This window comes from Wolffia australiana, chromosome 2 (genome assembly GCF_029677425.1).
Source record: "Wolffia australiana isolate 7733 chromosome 2, ASM2967742v1".
NCBI lineage: Eukaryota > Viridiplantae > Streptophyta > Magnoliopsida > Alismatales > Araceae > Wolffia > Wolffia australiana.
In genome coordinates this window covers 11,644,190-11,666,980 of record NC_135836.1, presented here as the reverse complement: position 1 = coordinate 11,666,980, position 22,791 = coordinate 11,644,190, and the positions used below count along the sequence as shown (strand labels likewise).

The following is a 22,791-nucleotide window of genomic DNA, read 5'->3' as shown; positions in this document are numbered from 1 at the left end:
TCATGCATTTCAGAAACACCTCTACACATTTGAATGGACGATAACAATTTTCAGAGAACGAAATACACAAGTAACAAGGTCCCCCCCCTTACATCTTCGCCTGACCACATCTCATGATCAAACAAAAATACATCTCATGATAAAACAAAAATTATTCCACTCAGCCAAAGAAGCTCGCCGCGTAAAAGCCGAAGCATGCTCGCAAAGAAAATCCAGAAAGTATCGTAACCAGATAATAAAGATCATTTAGGGGGAGATTTCATCATCTCGAGCACCTTCTTCCACGAAGGCCGGCTCGATATCTCGGCCCACCAGCGACCGACGTTCTTCCGCGAGGTCAGAAGATGAGCGCGGTCAGTGCGAGCGAGGTAATGCGAGTTGGGGAGATGAGAGAGATCGGCGAGAGAGAACTCGTCTCCAGCGAGGAACCTGCTTTGCTCCAGCCGCTGCTCGTACACGTCCAGCACCTTCGCGAGCTTCCCTTCGTTCTGTTCGATCGCCGCCTCGTCCTGCTTAAGCTTCATGCGCGGCGCAAAGGCGAGCTGGAAGATGAGCACCGAGCTGGGTGGGTTGAAGGACTGCGCCTCCGCTTCCAGCCACTGATCTATCGACGCGCGCGCCAGCAGTCCGTCTCCGAACAGACCCTCGTTCCCGTTCCCGGCGAACTTGTCGCAGACGTATCGGCAAATGGCGCGAGACTCTGCGAGAATGAAGGTCAGGGAGATAGTGAAAAGATGGCAGCGGACGGTGGGGGAAGCGTTACCGAAGAGGGTGAGGCTGTCGTCTTGGAAGACGGGGACTTGGCCGAAAGGCTTTTACAGGAGAAGAGAGAGAGGATGTATGAGCGTGAAAATCCGTCGATAAGAGAGAAATTTAGAAAGAAAGATGGGATTTTTTTATCGGTGGGAGTGCGTACATGGAGCTTGAGGTAGTCGGGAGATTTGTGCTGGCGCTTGGCCATGTCGACGGGGATGAGCTGAAAGTCCACCTCCTTCTCCAGCAGGCAGGCCAGAACGCGAGTCACGGCCGTAGACATGGTCGGCCCGTAAACCTTCACCGTCGCCATTGAATTGACGCGGTTGCGCAATCTCCTTCTCTCCTCCGGGCTGGGAAAAGTGTGCAGACGGATTTTTGGAAATGTAGACGGGAATGACGAGCTGCTGGACTATGAAGAGGCCGCGTCCCCGTCGGTGGAACTGGCGGATAGGGTGCACTTATGAGTGGTTGGGCGCTCTCTCTCCCCCCCTCTCTCCCTTTCCGTTCCTATATACTCTCTCTTTCTCTCTCTATCTTTCTCTCTCTCTCTCTCTCTCTCTCTCTCCCCCTTCCTCTCTCTCTATTTCTCTATCTTTCTCTCTCCTCTCTCCCACTATTTCTCTCTCTTTCTTTCTCTCCTCTCTCTCCCTCTCCTTTCTCTCTATTTCTCTCTCTCTCCCTCTCCTCTCTCTATAATCTCTATACTTTTCTCTCTCCCTCTCCTTTCTCTCTATTTCTCTCTCTCCCTCTCCTCTCTATATAATCTCTATACTTCTCTCTCTCCCTCTTCTGTCTCTCTTTCTCAGTTTCTCTCTCAATTTCTGTCTCCCTCTCTTTCTCTAAACCTTATCTAATTTTCTGGTCTGGTTCCAGTCATGTTGACTTATCAATGTGAAAGTCAAATACTAAGATGTAAATAAAATGGCATGGAAAAAGAAAATAAAATAAGACGAAGAGAAGAAGAAAGGATGTAAAAGAAAAAATAAAATTCTAAGATGTAAAAGAAGAATATAAGAGTTTTGAGTGGAAGAATAGGAGAAGAAGAAAATATGAAAAAAGAAGACAAGAATAAAAAACAAAAAAAGGAAAAATAAAAAAAGAAGAGACGATTATGAAAATAAGAAAGGAAAATGAAAATGTTGATAATAAAGAAGACAGAGAAAAGATGATGAAAAGATTAATAAAATAATAAGAAGCAAGGGGGAGACAAGCATGAACGAGAAAGGCAGTCCAGTCCCAGTCCAGTTTGACTCTGAAATGGCGGACCGGCACTCCTGGTCCAGTCTGCCCTGTCCCCGGCCCAAAATGGTGAACCCTACTTATATCCGTATATATTAGTCTGCATATTTATTTATTTTCTGACCTACTTTTCTATTTCTTTTCCGGAGAACCCTTCGGGCTTCGGGAAGGGATACATGACCGCCGTTCATTGAATTAAAATATTCTTGAATCTTGAAATTCCAATCAGTAGTGTCCACATACAACAATAAAAAAACAATGCAGTTAGAGTCCCTGTCCACATACACCAACTTTTTACAATTTATGCTTTTATATAGAGGAAACACAGTTGCTCCTCTTTGGAAATTAAGTGCGCATTGAAATGAATGAAATTAAAAATTCAAACGAATATGTTCACAAGGTCGAGTTACGAGAATTTGTGCCATTTTTTTCTTTTTAACTTTACGTTTAACTGAAACAATTGCCTTTTAAACGGATGTGTAATATTGACTCCACATTTCTAGTCACTCCAAATGAGTTTAAGACGACATACGACATTATTTAAGCTGAAAATTGTCAGCAATTTGTTTTTTGAAAAAAGTCATAGCAATCATCGGAATCAATATTGTGTATAAAATTGTCATTGCCTTCTTACTAATAAAGTCAAATTTTATTTAAACAGCTTGTGTTAATTGGTTAGTGAGCTTAACTTTGCATAAAATTGAACGACAATTTGAAATTCAAAAAATAGAAGCTACGCCGGCAGACATAACGATTGGTTTTTGTTATTTTACTCTTCAAGAACTATTTGAAAGCAAAAGTCTCACAAGAAAATAAAAATGCGACATTATCAATACAAGCCTAGTTTTTTTCATAATGAGTTTTACTTTTCCATTAGAGGCATTCAGTCGTTTTCCCTTTTGCTTGATTTATTCAAAATTAGATGACCTATTGAAAATTAAAAAAATTGAAAAATTTTCTGATAATAAATAAAACAGTTAAAAACTTTTTTCTCATTTTTCGCTCTTGAATGCATTTTAAGTCATAAATTCCAGTGAACTTCCAACAATCACTTCAGCTTGTTGGAATCAAGTCAGCATGGAGTGGAGTAGCCTTTAAAACTTAAAGAAATTATGCTCACAAACACTATCGAACAAACTTGTCGTCCTTTTACTTTCAAGAATAAAATAAGATCTCAAGAGAACTTGAAATATTACAATGCCATTCAAATTAGAGTGATTCTCAATATATTTTTAGGGCCACTAAAATATAGTCAAAACGAAATCAAGTGACCTTTAGAAATAAAAATTTTAAAATTTTCTTCAAAAGAGGAAACGTAAGAACTTGTTTAGGTTTTATCTTAACAGTGAAAAATTATTTAGATCTAAATCAGGTTAGCGCCCAAACGCTGAGACAGTCGGACAACTTCCAGTTGAAAGATCATCAATCATCGAATCATCCCTCGAAAAAAGAATCAAATCTCCGTCTACAAGAAGTAATCAAGAGGGAACCGCGAACGAAGAGGAAAACACAACGCTCGCCAAAAATCAACGTGAACGGAATCCCAAGGAATGAATAGAGAAATCAGACGGACCTCTGAATCAATGGCCGCGTCGGAGGACAGAAAGGAAGCCACCCGACGATCTATCCCTGCGACGGTCCTCGGACTCGTCCCCCACCTGCTTCACAAGACGAACCAGGAAATAAGAAGATCGGGCTTCATTGATCGATCGATCGATCGATCGGTCTTACCTCTTTCGAGATTCGCTGCAGTATCTCGAGGATCTCGGAGAAGTCGGGCCTCTGGCTCGGTTTCTGCTTCCAACATCTCTCCAACAGCTCGGCCAACCGCGGGTGGGCGTTCTTCGGTATAGTCGGTCTCAGACCCTGTAAGTACAGCGGCCATTTAATCGTTCTTTAATTATTTTTTAATGTTGGGATAAAAAGGAAAAACAGGATTTTTAAATGCCTTAGAACAACAGAATTAGAGACCGCCAGTCCCTTGAGTCGTCGTTCAATGCAGCACCTTTTGGACGACACCAACCGCTGCCTGTAGTGGAGTCAAATACTCGTACGGGAGCTGGCAAGGGCCAAAACTCAGCCTTCAATCTTGGAGATATGTAATTACGATAAATTTAATTTCTTTAATTCTTGCCCTATGAGATTTTATTATTGAAAACAATGAGGAAAAAATTATTGGTTCGAACGAAAAAATGTTTCCAAAAAAAACTGAAAATATGGAAAGAAAGAAACGTCAACCCAAGGAATATACGACTTATTTTCGAGATAAAACGACGAGCTTTTAGTTTTGATTTGACCGTACCTATGATCTTAGTTTTGGAGACAACGAAGAACCAGATATTTGGTTTTCATCCGGCAATTGGTAACGTTTTTCGTTAGCTGGAAAATACTATTTATTCTACGAAATGTTGATGAAATCCTTTCATTTTTATGAGGGGCTTACAGTTTATGTCCTGAAAACGACGAGGAAATAAATATTATTTTAAAAGGAAAGCTATGTTTATAGGAACCCGCAGGTAAACCCTACCAGAGAGCGAGATCGAGAGGGGCTGTCTTCACCCTGCCGGATGCAGCTCGGGAGATCCAGATAACAACCAAAAATACTCTTTAGCCAAATCCTAATGGACTGAAAGAGAGGGAGAAAGACAAGGTTCAACAGTGACCCAGGCCCAATCTGGTGGGCCCCGGCGACCTCCGTTGCCTTTTCTCCGACAAGTCCTCCAAAGAATCCATCACAATTATGGTTTAATTTTTTGGAAAAAAAATTAAATCTACGACTTCATTTTCGAAGAATATTTGAGGTACTATGTCTTTGCTTCTAATTGGAAAATATTTCAATAATTGGAAACAAACGCCGAAAAATATTTCATTTTTGTAGAATACCTTAGCAGTAAGCAGCTCCCACAACACGACGCCGAAGCTGAAGACATCTGCCTTGTGATCATACGGTTTGTGCTCGATAACCTTCGGATATTGGGCAGTTTCACAAGAATCAGGAAGTTGTGGGCATAAAAGCAAACATAAAAAGGATATCACGGGCGGATCCAAGTTAAATTTCAGAAGACAGCTCTGACTATGGGACTAAATGGAACTATGGGAATCACGGATATCTTTTCATTCAATAAGAAAATTCCCCTCATGTACCTCCGGAGCCATCCAACGGTATGTTCCCGTCTCAGCAGTCATCACACCCGACTGAGCTTTTACTCTGGCTACTCCAAAGTCGGCAACTTTGACGACCTGCAGCCTCCCTCAAAAGAAGAAAACATTTCCTCATTTGTCCATTATCCATTAGAGATATATAACTGGTGAAATATAGTTTATTACCTCATTTTCATCCATCAATAAGTTTGCCGCTTTGAGATCCCTGTGGATTATGTTATTCTGGTGCAAGTAGTTCATCCCTTTGGAAACATCTATGGCCACTCTGAGCAGTGCTGGGAGCTTAAACGTGCACCTTTGTTTGTGGAGAAAGTCATACACACTCCCCCTAGACATGAACTCTGACAAATTGGAAAAAACTCATTTTAATTTATTCGTCAGGATGACCTACGTAAATGGTGCCAAAAAACATGCCAGTACCTGTAACGATGCACAAATTAGGTGGCTTAGTGCATGCACCAATAAACTGTACGACATTTCGGTGACGAACTTTCCTGTGCAAGTGTAGATCTTAAGCCCTATTAAGCCATATGTTCTTGATTACGTTGTACAAAATATTGCATAAACAAAAGAAATTAGCATGTCCTCAGTTGGAGAGAATGAACGAATAGAAATCTAATTCAAATCCAATATTCATTTCGAGAGATCAAGAGTAAAACAAACTCCAAGGTAATTTGGAATTCTCTTACTAGTGCATGCAACAGTGGGATGATTACAAGTTGCAAAAAGAAGATCACAATATTACATTCCAGGGAAAAAAATTGTTCTTTAGGGGACCTGTTTTTAGCGGGAAAAGGTGCATCAGTTGATTCTATCTCCAAATCAACGACATTAGATTTTCTGACTCTTGTTCCTCCATCTATACCGCACTTGAACCGGCTTCTCATTTTACACTAGATCTATGATTATTAGAGCTTAGCCACTTCCCAGAGGACGAGTGTTGTTACATGAAATTTTCAAGTGAGAATGCAGCAAGATAAATTCTATACACTGCCAGAAAAATGAATCAATACAAGTGCAAAAATTCAAACAAACTGGTTCCTTTAAGAGCCCAACTCCTCTTCTAATTTTCTATACTGATGGTGGCCTCTGATATGATCTTCCTCCTATCTAGGAGTAGTCCCATCATGTTAGCCCACAAGGAAATTTGAGTCATTTTACACTTTTGTATTTCCTTTAAATAAGGTACCTCTCCCGTTAGGAGGGCAGCCAAGAATGAAGCTACAGTCATCGGTCTTCTCTCTCAATGTCTGAGTCCCCTCTCTCCCTTTGTGATCCCCATCCCTCGTGATCATCTCTAACTCACCACGTCTTTAGGCAGCTCATCCACGGTCAATCCCTAACTCATCCGCTCAACCTCTCCTCTGATCATTCCCGTTTCTACTCTCCAACCAAGGGAACATCTACGCCTTCTCGTCTAGCCTCTTCCCTGATACGAGCCTACATGAAGGTTCATATTAGACTCCTAAATTAATATTACGTTTAAGTAAGGTATCTTTTTTCTCTCTTCATTTAAGTTCCAAATCTCTGACTACCCCTGCATAGGATGCTTTTCTACTACATGCCTCTGTTTCCAAGCATATTGCATCCGAGATCTGGTGGCATACCTGTGCCAAGAAAAAGTTTCCCTTAAGTAGGGTCACATGATAAACCAATGAAGGTTGGGTTCCTCTCTAGAGATTTCAAGGGCTGCCAGCTTCCTGATGTGATTTGTCAGCTTGGGTTTGAGAAAGACAGAAGTCATGATTCCATTAGGTCGGGCCCAGTATAAATACTATCCTGTTAATACTCCGAGTGGATCTCCACAGTTTTGAAGTTGTAGTAGATATCTCGACCAATTCCCGAATATTTTTTGTAATGCAACACCAGATCCGAATCAGTAGTAGAAGAAATCATGTCTCAATTCAAGTATCGTTCAACAGAATCAAGAAGATGAGAAAACAATGAACAGATCTGATGGAAGAAACTGTCCTCGTAATGACGTGGGTGCTGGCAACCGGATCGGACGACACAGCTCCCCTCGGAGGATCTCCTGACGCTCTCCAGCAAACTGTGAGGATTCTTCCTGCCCCTTCTCCACGGCCTCCTCTTATTTATAGCCTCCTTCTTTGGCGCCTTTCCCGATTCAAACGTCCCCACGTGCCGGATCAATCCGCACGTGTGGAATAAGTGGGGTTATTCATTCTCCTTTTCTTTGTCTGACAAATTCTTGGTAGAGACTTATCATATCCCCAATACAGGGCCTGTGGGAATAAGTCACTCGGGGTTTGAGAGATACTCGTGTCAATACTGGGCCAAATGCAGTTTGAGAAAGCAAAAGTAATTCCATTAGGCCAGGGTGAGTTTAAATGCTCGCCCACAACACAGTATGCATGGGCCCAGTCACTTACTGGTCAGGTGACATGGACACCAACCAAAGTGATTTGATTCCCAACGTGGGAATTGATAAGATCCTTCAAACTCCTGAATGGTAACGGTTGTATAGATGCCAACTTCAACAATGTCGTTAAAAAGAAACACGGATAACAGAACACTAGCAATATCCGCTCCATGTTAAGCCGTTCTAAGAAAGAAACAAACGACAAAAGAAATGTGAAAGCCAGGTAGATGATTGAGGTGACGAACGGGTAGACGGCCGGATCGGAACGCCTACAACAAGACGGCGAGAGGATCTCCCTCCTCCTTCTCGTAATTCCGTGGGAACTCTTTCCCACAGCCAACTCGCTTCTTGTCATCCATCGGAGTTGATCTCGTTACCTCATCAGCCACAATCTTCTTCTTCTCAAGAAAACCGTAGGAGATAAACATTCAACCAACGAAAAAGAGAGTGGTCCATTTCACGTTTTCTGGTCTAATTTACCAGATTCAAAAATACACGTAGTGGGTCATTATTTTGGGCCCATTAGTCTATAAAAGGAAAATGAACAAAAAGGAAACAAACATAATTAAGTAACAAGATCAAACAAGGAAAGAAACATCTCGGCTGACACCCCCCCTCAAGCTGGTAGGTAGATGCTCCACATTCCCAGCTTGGAGTACAGCCGGTGAAATACCCCTCCAGGGACTCCTTTGGTAAGAAGATCAGCAAGCTGGTAGGCTGATTGAATGTACTTCATTTGAATTACTTTGGAGTCAATTTTTTCACGGATAAAATGCCGGTCAATCTCTACATGCTTTGTCCTATCATGTTGCGCTGGATTATGAGCTATGTCAATAGTTGATTTACTGTCACAATATAATTCTGTGGGCTCTTCTTGCGGTATTTTTAGATCCTGTAGGATATTTCTAATCCACAGGACTTCACAGATCCCTTTGGCTACTGCTCTAAATTCAGCTTCTGCACTAGATCTCGCCACAACCTTCTGCTTCTTACTTCGCCAGGTAATCAGACTACCTCCAAGAAATGTACAATAGCCCGTGGTTGATCGACGGTCCGCGACTGAACCACCATAATCTGCATCAGTATAAGCTTCAAGTTTCAATTCTTCACCTCTCTGAAATACCAAACCATGCCCAGCAGTTCCTTCCAAATAAGCCAACACTCTGAACGCGGCCTGCATGTGAGGTTCCTTTGGACAATGCATAAACTGACTCAACAGTCCCACAGTAAAAGCAATATCAGGTCTGGAATGTTGAAGATAAATGAGTTTACCAATTAACTTTTGATATTGAGTATGATCAACTGGGGAAGCTTCCTCACACAGTCCAAGTCTCATATAAGCATCAATGGGTGTGGGTGACGGTTTGCAGTTACTCATACCCATTTCCTTCAGAATATCCAGAATATATTTTCTCTGAGAAATAAAAATACCCCTTGGGGAATATGCGATTTCAAGATCGAGGAAAAAACGCAGCAATCCCAGGGACTTGATGTCAAATCCTTGAGCAAGTTTCTGGCTCAATAACAATATTTCATCTTCATCATTTCCAGTAACCACAATATCATCTACATACACAATTAAAGCACCCACTTTCCCAGCTTCACCAGTATTTACAAACAGTGTATGATGTCCATTACTTGGTCGATATTCCATACACCTCATGGCCTGAGAAAACTTCCCAAACCATGCTCTTGGGGACTGTTTCAGTCCATAAAGTGCCTTCTTCAGCTTGCACCCTTAGCCTCTAGATCTTGACAGATAATAGCCAGGGGGAGGTTCCATATAGATCTCCTCATCTAGATCACCATGTAGGAATGCATTTTTAACATCATACTGGTATAACTTCCGATTCAAGTTTGCTGCCACTGCAATCAGGATACGTATCGTATTTAACTTAGCTACAGGAGCGAATGTCTCACCATAATCAATCCCATATGATTGAGTGTATCCCTTTGATACCAATCTAGCTTTATATCTTTCCAAAGTGCCATCAGATTTATACTTGATGGTATAGACCCACCTACAACCGACTGCCTTTTTTCCTGGTGGCAGCGCAGACATCTCCCAGGTGTTGTTTTTAATAAGTGCATCCATCTCCACATCCATCGCTTCCTTCCAATGTGAATTATTCAATGCTTCTTCTACTGTCCGTGGGATAATTGTCACATCAAGATTAGCAATGAACGCCTGATAAGCCGAGGAGAGATGTGAGTAGCATAGAAAATTAGTCATTGGATATAATGGGAACTGCGCACATGCCTGTTTTCCCTTCCTCAAGGCAATTGGCCAATCCTGGTCATCCTCAGGTAATGATTGTTCTGTTTCTGCTGTACATTCAGCTGTTTCTGTTTGTGTTAGATCATGAGCCCAAGAAGCAAGATGAAACAACTAACTAAGTGGGCCTAAGGCCATTGTAATCATATAAAAAAGACCAAGATAAATGCAGGAAAAGGGCAGGCCCAAATCCCATTAAGGGTCCACGTAAGGCCCACTAAGGGCCCAATAGTGGGCCCGATTAGGGTTTAATATTGGGTCCCTATGGGCCCAATATTAAACCCACTAAAGGTGGATATTGGGTCATTAAATGACCCAATAAATCCATCCTGTCCAACGGCTATAAATTTATAGCCGTTAGAAGGGGTCTGGTCACCTCCCTAGTATGGTCACCTCCCTCCCTTTGATTCTTCATTGTAAAGCTATAAATAAGGGGTCTTTTTCTGATCTAAGTAAGATCTTTTTTGGCCCCTAATTTGGGTGTAGTTTTTTCCTCCCTCTCTCCACTCTCTCACTCCCTCTCTACTTTCTCTCTCTTCTTTCTCTCTTTATCTCCTCCCCACTGATTTCTCAGTTTGTATGCAGGGTACTGTAGTTTCTGTTTCTTGACTTTCAATTGCAACACTATCACTCAGATTCTGTTGAGAGAATGTGGGGCTTCCTTCTTCATTTGTAGTTCTTGATTATCAGATAGGCCAGTTCCAACTTCCCTTTCATGAGTACTGTCTATCACTAGCGGTAAAGGTGCATAGGAAATTCCATCTTCCACTCCAGTTCTGACAGTCTGCTTGGTGGCTCCTGCACCTGCTCCGAAGTATGTTTCTGATTCATTGAATGTAACATCCATGGAGACAAACATTTTCTTGGACAGGGGATGATAGCACCTATACCCTTTCTGGGTTGATGTATATCCAACAAATACACACTTAAGGCCTTTGGACTGAGTTTATTGACCGGGTTATGATTGTGAACAAACACGGTGCATCCAAATATTCCCGGTGTAAAGCCTGTTCTCATTTGGACAGAAGGAAAAAACTGTTCCATAAGATCTAGTGGACTTTGATTACCGAGTGTTTTTGATGGTAGACGATTAATGAGGTGTGTAGCTGTAAGTAAGGCTTCGCCCCAGAGATAATTTGGCACCTCCTGATGAATAAGTAGAGCTCTAGTAGTCTCAACAACGTGCCCAATCTTCCTTTCTGCTAAACCATTCTGCTGTGGTGTATTGACACATGAAAACTCATGGATGATCCCATGAGTTTGAAAATATGCCTTTAATGTTGCATTTAAGTAGTCTTCGGCATTGTCTGTTCTAAACTTCTTCACTTGTACACCATACTGTGTCTGCACTTGAGTTATAAAATTTCTAAGAATATCAACTGTCTCAGATTTGTGCTTTAGAAGATACACCCATCTTAGCCGAGTACAATCATCCACAATTATAAGAAACCACCTCGCTCCATGCAAGGATGATACGGTACATGGTCCCCATATATCACTATGCATTAGGTCAAAAGGCTTGTCACTCTTCTCACTCTTCCCCTTAAATGAGGATCTTTTATGTTTAGCAAACTGACACGCATCACATATAAGCTTGTATAAGTTCACATTACGAGCAAAAAAGGGAACATTCTCCCTAAAAGTTCAAAAGTGGGATGTCCCAAACGAAAGTGAAATAGTTTAACTTGTTCAATAAGAGAGGGGGACATTTCAGTGTAGCACCCCCCATTCACCATCAGCACTGCAGCTGCACCGTCTTGCAAACTCAGCAAGTCGTTTCTCTCTTCAATTTTTCCAAAACAGCCAGTAGAGTCAAGTGTTAGAGAAAATAAGGTATCTTTGACTAGCCTTTGAGGAGAGATTAACTGAGCCTTGAGCACAAGCACAGGCAGAACATTTTTTAAGACACCCAAATTTTTAATTCTAACAGTTCCAAGACCCAACACTGGGAGAGTCTCCCCCCCGGCTGTCAATACATGGTGACGACCTGTACAGGTGGAGTACTCCAAAAATTTTGAGAGAAAAGGGGTCATGTGATCAGTTGCCCCAGAATCGATAATCCACCTTGTGTTTTTAAAAGATTTATGATCATCAAGAGAGGTAGAATGCATAACAGTGCAAATCATAGAAGTGGAAGCTGGACATACAAGACTTTTTAATTTCTCCAATTCCTCCTTGAGTGATTGGATATCATGAAGCGTTGGATGTGAAACATCATCCTCACAATTAGATGACCCAAAACCGGAATTTGTATCCTGCATATTTTCCACATGAGCTTGGGCCTGTTTAGATGGTCTGCCATAGAGATTCCAACAGCTTTCCTTCTTATGCCCCTTCCTCTTGCAGCATGAACAGACAATGGGTTCCCTGGGTTGCCCTGCAGGCTTCCCCTGATTACCTAGATATGCAGTTTTTCCTTTTTGATATTTCTGACTATTTCCCTCACGGGAATAAGACTTGGTAGGCTGTTTTTTAGCAGTGGCAGCCAGTCCCGAACCAATCTCACCAGTAGAGACATTGGGAGAGATGCGACATTCTTCTTCCAGAGCTAGCTGGATGGCTTGCTCTAGGTTTGGGACTTTCTCTCTACTGAGGATCTGCCGCCGAAACGAGTCGTAATCTGCATTAAGTCCCATAAGGAACTTATACAGTCGATCCTTCATGGTGTAGTCTTGACACAGACAACCTGTTTCAGCAACTGGCCTGTAGAGATCAATCTCATCCCAGAGTGACTGCAGCTCACAAACGTACCCCTGAACCATCTTATCTCCCTATTGAAGTAGTGCTGCTTTGGTAGCAAGCTCATATATACGCCAATCATTATTTGTCTGCAAACAGCTCTTATGTATCTCATCCCAGATCTGTTTTGTAGTAGGAAGCAGAAGATATTTTGGAATATGATCACCTCTCATACTACCAAGAAGCCATGTTTTGACGGTGGCATCCACTGCCTTCCACATTATATACTGAGGACTAGTGGATTTTACTTCTTCAAACAAATGATGTCGCAATCTCCGTCCTTCAAGGACCATTTCCACAAATTTACTCCAGTGAAGAAGATTGAGTCCTGCATACTTCATAGGCTCAGGAACTCCATGGTTGATCCCAATAGATAGCCCTTGGTCTTGCTGAACGATCTGAAGATCATCAAAACCAGTCTTCTCTGCTGACATTTTTAACAGTTTACTTACACCTGCCTCACAAAATGCAAATCACACCAACTGACACGCTGTACTAGCGTATCAAGAAGCAACACTTACAGAGATATCAGGTCTCTTAAGCAACGCAAATCCCGGCACAAAAAACAGAAGGACTTCCGAGAACCAGTATTACAAAAACAGTGCCAAGAATGACAAGGCCCAATCAACAAGCTGATAATGTACCTCGACTTCCTGGCAGACGTACTGAGAGGACGACCAAGGGATGACTAACAAGCAACAACGTGGCTTGTTTTCGGATGAGGAATCAAGAAAAACAACGACCAACACACCTCTTAGACGGACGTGCACACTCCAACAACCTGCTCTGATACCATGTCATCCATCGGAGCTGATCTCGTTACCTCATCAGCCACAATCTTCTTCTTCTCAAGAAAACCGTAGGAGATAGACATACAACCAACGAAAAAGAGAGTGTTCCATTTCACGTTTTCTGGTTTAACATACCAGATTCAAAAATACACGTAGTGGGGCATTAGTTTGGGCCCATTGGTCTATAAAAGGAAAAAGAACAGAAATGAAACAAACATAATAAAGTAACAAGACCAAACAAGGAAAGAAACATCTCGCCCGACACTTCTTTTCTGTCCCCTCTTGTCCAATGCGCCGTTCCTCATAGGTTGTTAGCCGCCCTCGCCTCTTCCCGCGTCTGACCAGAGGCGCTTGGCGCGTGAGCGACGGGAGCGTGTCGCTTTTTCCGCCGTTTTTCCAAATAAGTCCTTGTTAGTTCTCTATCGGGAATACATCACTTAAGCCTCCTCAGAGAAATGAAAAGAAACAAGGGCCACAAATACAACTGCAGTCCACTTGCACATAGTTTATGCAAAGAGAACGTAGGCCACTTATACATTCCCCTGTCAGCCAAAGATCTTCCCTACTCTATGTCTTCTCTATTCTATCCCCATTGTAATGTTACCCTTATTATAAAGGGACCTGCTCTTATTTCGTTACAGGGCCCAATAAGATTAGGACCCAGATTGTAACCCATATGAGGTGGACTGCCAAGTAAGAAAACGATTCAGTCTTCTTCTTCTAAAGCCTAGTAGTTTATTGTCTCCCTACCAGCAGATCCATCTCCACGCCCACCAACAGCCGAGGCAGAAGTTAACGACAGGCCCAGTTATATCAGAGAAAGAGAGGGTGGGGGGGGGGAGGAATTAAAAGTAGAGAGAGAGGGAGAGAGAGAAAGAGGATCTCCTGACTAGGATACATGTAAACCTTCAGAAAAGCCGATTAAAATGTCTATATGATTGTACTTCTATTTTCAGCAAGGCATGCTTCCTCCTGAGTCCTTCCCCTAGTTCTTAAAAAGAATGCTTTCAAGTGCTGTTTAAAATTTCAAGAAGCATGACAATATTAAAAAAAAAAAACTCCACAACTTTGATCTTATGTTCTTCAATCATAAACCACAGAATTAGGCTCTACAAATGTTTGATCAGATGAATAAAAGATTACCAAGGCGGAGTATACATGATCACATGATGATTTTGGAACACAAGCGCCCAAATCTAACAGCTGGAGACACGTGATATATTATAACTATATAGTGGTCGGATCTGTCTTCCTGAGGTTCTTGAATCTTGAAATATGTGGGATAGATCTATCCTCTTTGAGGATAGATCTATCCTCTTTGAGGATGACCGAGATCTAATGCTTGAAGATAATACTCCAATTAAGTTTAATGGAATACCTATAAATGTGGGATTACTTGGCCGAGAACTTGGTTTTAACCAGATGATTGCTAAGGTCACCTTGGAGGGTATGGAATCTATATGACGTAGAGCATGACAGAACTGTCAGAGAACATGCTTCATTTATCCTTTTCATGAAAGCTCAAATTTATTGAAGTTCTTTAATATAGAAACCCCATTTTGCAAGTAAAATCACAGAAAACTTTCTTTATATGGAAGATATAACTGCTTAAATGGATGCACATACTGATTAAAAATGAAAACTTGTAAAAAAATAAACGGTTTGTAGTTGTATGATTCATACATCTTAAAATCTTAAGCTGAGCATGCATTATGCTTTTTTCAGCATGTTATCATTCAAAATATTGAAAAAGGTAATCATGAAAAACAAAAAAAGCCTAGATGCAGTAGAAGGAAAATAACAAACATTAATCAAATCAAACCTCATAATAAAAACTTCTTGAGCAAATTCCCGCTGGAGTTCCACGTTTAAACGCTCAGGCTTCAGTATTTTTATTGCTATATCTTGACTACAGTATGTACCCCTATAACTGAAAAGTCCTAATAATTTCAGAAAATGTCTTAGCTAAATTTATAATGAAAATTGAGTCAGTATGGAAGACTTACAGGTCGCAATATGATCCAGATGCCACCTTGCTTCCAAAACTAAGTCGTCTTGCATCGATCTCCCATACATCAGTTCCATCTGTGGGTATCTGGAGATACTCTGCTTCGGCATCATTGACAGTTTGTCCATGATCGGATGTAGTAGGCAATGATAGAGGCCTTGGTGGAATCTGGTTCTGTTATCTCACATCAAATTCATAGAGATTCCATCATCAAAATCAATAGAGTTGAGTAATATTTTCATATTTATGTGCTCAACCAACAGGTATACATAAAATAACTGAGATCACAGCTAGCAAATATACTGCTAAGATTGTTACACCTTAGGCCCTACTTTCAGTCAACTAGAAATGACATTTTTTCAGGCTGAAATTTTGTCGAACAAGATACTATATGACATCATAACCAAATAGTTTGTTCTATTGCAGACCATGTACCTACGAGATAATCTACACATAACCTGGAAGGAATCCAATTCCTGATGGGGAAATGATGGCTAATGGGAAGGGATAATAGCCAGCGGAAGAGAAGAGAAGCCAAGGAAATGGCCAGAACGTTGGGTAAAGGTGCCCCAGATGAGAGGGTTGCCGAAAGGAGGCATCAGACGAGGCAAAAGAAAGAAAAAACCATCAGACGAGGCAAAAGAAAGATAGGCAGAGGGAATGTGCAGACAGGGCGAGGGACGGGATAGACTCACCCAGAACTTTACTCTCTAAAATATTGACCTTCCCTTAGTACTCTAGTCTTTGTAGACCTTGGGTCCAATGGGGTGTGCCTATCGCAATGGACTAATGGGTAGCAGAGGATATCCAATTACGAGGATCCTATGAGTATCATTCCAGAATAGATTTACGTTCTGGCAAGCCATTACATCTACTAGAAATCCATGACGCTATAAGAACTAATATCGATGAACTTCCGTCTCACTACTCTGTTATTTATGTTACTAAAATGAGAAGACTACCATTTGCATCATCAACGGACTTAGATTTAGACCTAATGTCAGAGATGACAGGGACTCTATAATCTGTATCATCATTTCAGTAGATTTCTTGGACAGCCTAAATGTTCAGATTTAGACCTAATGTCAGAGATGACAGGGACTCTATAATCTGTATCATCATTTCAGTAGATTTCTTGGACAGCCTAAATGTTCAACAGAAAAATTCTAGACAAAGCTAATGAGTTCAAGATGTGGAGCATCAAAAATTTACATCCACGTAGGAACACATGGTATCCATTCATCAGAGGTATAATGATCTATTTTCCTGCGTTCTCTATTGTGGTTTTCAGAGAAAAAGAGACATATGACATGTACATTCTCCTAATTTTTGTGTCAAATCTAGGAGAAACTATGGCGTAGTGAAATCGATATTTAAAGAAAAGCAACACATTGTCTGAATATCATTGCTACTCGATAGTGTTCATTCCTTTGCATTACTCATCAGAATGTCATTCAAAATTTTGTGCACCTCTTCACCTTTTGCAAAAAAGCCACTAGAAGGCTCCAGCTGAATTTCAACGCTCTACCAGAACTAATGATAGTAATTATCCGTTAACAACTAGAAGATATTACAAAATCAAAAGCAAATGGATATTGGGATTGATGAAATCTGGCCGTCCTCCAGGATCCATATTTTTCTAATCTTTTGGCTCGCCTGAGATTCAATCTGGATTGGACTGCGCCTTTGATACCCAGTTTTGTGAAAAGACTAGATAAGTTGAAAACGGATTGCTGAGTGAGAGGAAGGCACTGTGGTGTACAAACCTCTCCCTGGCAATACAAAGCAAGTGCTATGACTAATTATGTTCTTTGGTCGGTTGTACATCTCTCTTCCAAACATCTGATTCCAAATTAGTTAATAAATTGCAATACCATCTCTGAATATTATTTGAGTTTAATCAGATGGACCGTTATGGAAGGAAAAAAAATAGAATTCAAACCATGACGGCTACCTTTAATTGGGGCTCTCATGAAGTTTCGAAACTAAAAACCACACTGGACAAGATCGGATAAGAACACCTCGCACAGCATGCCTACTCGTGAGATGATTTTAATTCCGAATTTAATTAAGATAATAAGAGGGAAGAACACATGCACCAACCTCAATCCTTTGAATTTGCCTCTCAATGGCTTGTCTAAGCATTTCGGTTTCCTGAAAATTTCAACGCACAGGATATTTAGAATCGGAGCCAAAAGAGTCTAACACATTTACATCGCGCCATTTCACAAAAGATGAGGAGGATTAAAAAAGATAAGGTTAAGAAGAGTAAATCATACATAAGAGAAAGAGACAGAGAGTCACCTCATAAGGCCAGCCATCAACAACAAAGACATCCAATGAATAACCATCATTTGTGGAGAACGCATGAGCTTCTTGAATGTTTAAACCAAGCTCAGATAGCAAAGATGTTAACTGGTGGCATAAATCTCACGAATCAGAGGAGGTTTAAGGATATCAAATGTTTCGTATGCACTGAAAAAGTATGCGCAGAAGAAGAAAAACCGCATCTATTTTAATTGGTAAACCCCGCAAAAAAAAGAAAAAAACGTTCAAAAAGAAGCAAAGGGATAAAATCCAAAGTTATCCGCATAAGAGGCACCTAAATTTCGAGCTTGATTCAATGCCATTTTTGAGGACGTCCAAAATGGAAGACTAATATATTGAGTGTTTTTAAGAAGATGGCCAGGTGAGACGAATGGTAGCTATCCAAATTTAATTCGTCAGTGCAGAAGCCAATATTATATTGTTGCAGTAACAAGATTTCTTGCTTTTTTTTTGGAAGAATGGATTTCCGGCTTATTGATACTCAACTAATCATTAACGATATTTTTTAACAAACAACTAAATCCTCCTATGAGGATATATATTGAAATAGTTGTAGGGAAACGGCGAAGCAATCTTTTTACTGAAAGAATGAAGAGACCATGCAGTGTAGGACTGAGAAAGGATGCACCAACTATCATCCTATTCATTAGGCAAACAACAAATATGGTTTACCTGATTGAGAAGTTTTGGCTTGTCATCTGATGAAAAGGCGATTTCATGCGACGGCCTGCTAGAGAATAATAGACGAAAAATTGAATTATCGCGAGAGAAACACAATCAGAATGTAATTTTGATATCAAGAAAAAAACTCTTAATTATACTACCAAAAAACTGGAAAGCATATTCAGAGGAAGAAATACATAAATAATATCTGTCCTAATGTACTCCCACTAAGACCTACCAGAAGTGGCATAAAATTAAGAAAAGGTTCACTCATTACAAGAGCACTCGCTCTATTTAGTTTCTACCCTCCAAATTTTTAGAACGGAGACTGCACTGCCATTCATTGGACTTGGCGGCTTTTTCTCTTCGACTTTCGTTCGGGACATAATCAGTTATTTTAGGGTTTCCAACATTCAACTGGCGTCATATGAAACAACATGGCGAGTGGACATATGTATGGGCATTTCATATCACTTTTCCAAGAATGTGGCTGGTTAAAAACTAACCTGATCACTTACATTGTGGACTGTCGAGGTCCTGGACGATAGTCGACTTATGGCAATTTTTAATCATTTTTAACTATCTGAGACATAGTTATGGAGAAATTAATCGAGCGGAGAGTACAGTCGCGCCTATAAACAGACGCGTGGCCTATGAAAGGATATAGGGATATCAAAAAAAGCAGCAGGCTAATCGATCGTTTGTATACTCATGCAGTGCAACGATTGAAATCGGAATATGCCAGTTGATGGATTATCACGCTGGGAAAGGAAAGATAATACTATTATAGTCAGAAATTGCCATCGAGATCGGCATCAAAAGTAATGATCCAGTATGAAATAACCAAAATCGAACAACGCCAAACAGCAAAAATATGGCACGGGAAAAGACACGTAGTGTAAAGTCATTTGAAAAGAGACCTGACTGCGGGAGTATACGCGACAGAACTGTCATCTTCGACATGCGGGCTGGCTTCGCTTGCGTCGAGTGCAAGAGCCTCCAAATTAGGGGAGGAGCCAAATGCAGGCGGAGGATGGATGCTGAAAAACAACGATTTTATTAGGTCCATGAGAAACTAAAATGGGTATAAAATGATGAGAAGAACCCATAAAGACTGTAATTACGGCAAAAGGATATAACCTTTTCTTGCTAAAATAAGATGAAGAACTTTGGGCATCGTCTTCCCCGTGATACTCAGAGGCGGATGAAACATGAGAAGAACGAACCTGCAAGGAGAATCTTAACGTTGTGATTTCTAATGTTAACATCTAAGCGAAGATAGATTCATCTTCCACTGATCCTTAATTTGAGATTGACGCAAAATAATTAACAGCAAAGTTGCGTGCCACGGCCTGCAAAAAAGAGAAAACCGTAGGACGCTAGTTCGGAGAAACCGCGGACCTTTCAGGAGGATGTTATCAGTACTAATATCATAAACGATTTCCGAAAATGCCCTTAACGAACTCAATAATATGTCATGTAGCAGTAGCTGATCATTACCCCAAAGCGTAATTACTCTATGATCCATACGCGGTGGGTAACGGTAACGATTTGATTGCGAAATATAAACACTGCAGCAGTCGGCCAGCGAAGCAATCAGATGGTGAGTGAGTTGACTGAGACTATCTATAAAAAACAACACATCTAAAGACTTCTCATTTTTTTCTAACGTACGAAATCTCGTTAGATCTTTCTCGCAACCACCTATCTTCAAGAATCTGCCATTCAATGGTAAATCGATGAGGGTCAACAGCAGTTAGCAGTGGTAAATCGATGGGCCGTTTATTCACTTTCATCGTAGAAGAATTTGTTGAACAACCGGAAACCCTAGAATGCATCGAGCTATCCAGCGCCAACACTCGTTGAAGAATTAAAGAGCATTCAGCGTTTTCTATTCACCCCCATCGTCCCTACTCTCTAGGTTTTAGCCTAACTTTGTGATGAAACGAAGTCTCACAGATGACGAATACAGTCAACGCCGACAGTTTCAAGAAAACTCGAAAGCTTTAAATTCGACTTCCTATCAGACTGATAATCAGAGAGGATAGAAGAAGACGTGTGCAGTCTCGAAACATAACCCCCACTCGCTTCAGAACCGACTGAAGCCGACGAATGCACTACTTCTTTCACCTAAGACGAAGAGGAAACACCTCGCGTTCGATGTTACCGCATGGGAGAAAACAAAGTGCATTGAGAAGAGGCGTGGCTAGGGTTACGATATCATCAGACGAGGACAGAAAACACGTATCAATTCCCTCCAACGCGAGAGGCGCTCACCTGAACGATGCGGACATCGAAGGCAGGCCGATTGGCCGATTCGGAAGCCAACTGGAGCAATCTCTTATGCATCAACACGTCCTGAGCCCGTTCGACGTTGACATCGAGCGCATACCTGCGGGAACGGAATCGGATAACGTTAATTCGCATCGCTGGAGCGAATTACTGGAATCTCGGAGCCAATGAGCAGTCCAGATCTACAAGAAGAACGGAAGATCGGCGACGGGAATTACCTAGCGGGGAGGCGATTGAAGTGAGCCCAGAGCTCCTCCTCGAAGCCCGGGGAAAGCGCTTCCTCGCTATCTTTGAGCCGGCGGAGCACCTCGTTGTAGACATCTAGCTTGTGGCGCTGCTGCCTCGGATTCGACGGCGAATCCACCGGCCTGCTGCTGCTGCTCTCGTTATCCTCCATCTCCCCCTTTCTCGAGCGAGCTCACAAGAAAAGAAGATCAAGAAAAGTAAATCGATGAGGATCCCTGCGAACTAATGAAACAACTCCGCCTGTCTGCATGAGTGGAGCCTGTCCCCTCCCTGCCTTCTATGAATGACCCCCCCCCAACACAACCCCCAAAAAAGGCCCCACTAAACTCTCCTCAAATAACTTAAACACCCCTGGATATTCCGAATTGCCTGAATAATCCCTGTTTCACTGCTCGTCGCCTCTCGGGATAAGGTTAGGTGGGCCCCGCGGGGCCCGGTCTGCCGATTCGACGCTCTGTGATTGGCCTATGGGCTGCCAGGTGGCTGCCACGTCGGCGGTCAGCGGTTAGCGGGAGGCGGAAACTAGCAGCCGATGGAGTTTGAGTTTCCTGTCTGCCGCATTAGTAGCTTCTTCTCGAAGAAAGGGCCGCGCTCCGATTTAAATTGATCGACGGTTTAAAAGTGTAGACCTTATCCACGGTTAAAGAAACAAGGCGGTTGTGAAGCGGCGGGCCGGCGTCAAGATTTGACGTCAGAGCTGGGCCCGTCCCGGCCCAGATCCGAAAGCAGATCCGCGGCTTGAAAGCTCTCTGCTGCGCGCCGTCCGATCGGGGGGTTTGATCCCCCCACCGACGGCCAGGATTGCGTGTTTGTCGGTGAGCACGAGGATTAGTGCATTGAATCTGGACGGTAAATTGGCGGTTTAGTTAGAATTAGGCGTGGTGACGGCGTTGGGATGACGTTTTTTTTCCAGAGAATTGGAAGACTGAATCCGGCCTCTTCCTCAGCCATGTAGGTTCATTGAACCGGGACGCACCACTCGCCTGAACCCCCCAGTCTTAGAGTGAACCATGGGTTCACTTCTGGTTGACTAGTCAGACCCCCAACCTCTTCCTTCTCTCTAGGAGACATGGCTCTGTTTAAAACATTTTTGATTCACATCACATTCATGTTAAATTGGAGTACAAACACTTTATATTTATGATAAAATAAAAAAAAAGATGAATTTAACATCACATTTAATAAGAGTTTACTGTGGGTGAATAAAATTATGTTAAGTGGTATGTGATCAATATTTAAGCTTAGCTATGTATAGATTATTAACACTATTGCTGCACATGCATGTCGTTGTGGCCAACTGATGAAATTCTGTTTCAAGGGTGACAATCCAATTTTAAATTAATAAAAAAATTAAATATGATCTTAACTCTGAAAAGATGAATTGTTATGATGGTTGATGACTGAGTTATTAAATTTCATTGAGAAAAATGTTTATTCATTTTTCTCCGTGTGATGTTTAGGATGAAATCCTTGAATATATGTGATAATTAAGTGAATTATGATGAGATCATAATAACAATAAACTATATTCATTAAACATATACTCTGAATATTTTCATTCAAGGATATTGGAAATGGACATTAAAATATCCAGAAAGAATGCCCCTATCAAATCCTACTCATATTGATCCAGGACGACTCAGGAGAAAGTTGAACAATTGGCTATAGAGATGGGTAGGACGACAAAGAGAGATGGAGGTTGGAAGGGTTTAGAATAGGAGGGATAAATCAGACCACAAAAATTCAAACGATCGGCTTCGAAAACTTTAATCCGGTGAAATACTAGTGGTGCAGTCCCTTTCCTCGTCGAGGGCGGAGTTAGGCCCCTAACTAGGCGGCATTTCCTGCCCAGAGGCCTGTGTGCTTATTGGGAGGGTGTGTCAGTGTAATTCAACTCACGACATTAAAGGAC

The 22,791-nt window shown here is 41.6% G+C and overlaps 2 protein-coding genes across 8 annotated transcripts; both read right to left on the bottom strand.

The window, feature by feature from the left end:
* Positions 1-26: 26 nt before the first annotated feature.
* Positions 27-3,269, bottom strand: LOC144716841 (glutathione S-transferase F8, chloroplastic-like). Its single transcript, XM_078592097.1, has 3 exons — positions 917-3,269; positions 764-812; positions 27-700 (listed from the first exon to the last, which is right to left on the bottom strand). The coding sequence occupies exons 1-3, from the start codon at positions 1,064-1,066 to the stop codon at positions 243-245; spliced, it is 657 nt and encodes a 218-aa protein (XP_078448223.1). The 5' UTR covers positions 1,067-3,269; the 3' UTR covers positions 27-242.
* A 137-nt stretch (positions 3,270-3,406) lies between these two features.
* Positions 3,407-21,168, bottom strand: LOC144716840 (serine/threonine-protein kinase STY46-like). Of its 7 annotated transcripts, none has more exons than XM_078592090.1 (16): positions 20,852-21,166; positions 20,619-20,733; positions 19,482-19,567; positions 19,262-19,381; positions 18,351-18,408; positions 17,655-17,765; positions 17,454-17,504; positions 15,349-15,524; positions 15,165-15,272; positions 5,578-5,651; positions 5,323-5,498; positions 5,140-5,235; positions 4,879-4,959; positions 4,001-4,054; positions 3,727-3,861; positions 3,407-3,656 (listed from the first exon to the last, which is right to left on the bottom strand). In XM_078592090.1, exons 1-16 carry the CDS (start codon positions 21,028-21,030, stop codon positions 3,576-3,578), a joined length of 1,701 nt encoding a protein of 566 aa, XP_078448216.1. In that variant the 5' UTR covers positions 21,031-21,166; the 3' UTR covers positions 3,407-3,575. The 7 variants fall into 7 exon arrangements, with proteins under 7 accessions (XP_078448216.1, XP_078448218.1, XP_078448217.1 ...); XM_078592092.1 differs by having other exon boundaries at positions 18,351-18,405; XM_078592091.1 differs by having other exon boundaries at positions 3,407-3,653; positions 20,852-21,165.
* Between the last annotated feature and the right edge of the window lie 1,623 nt (positions 21,169-22,791).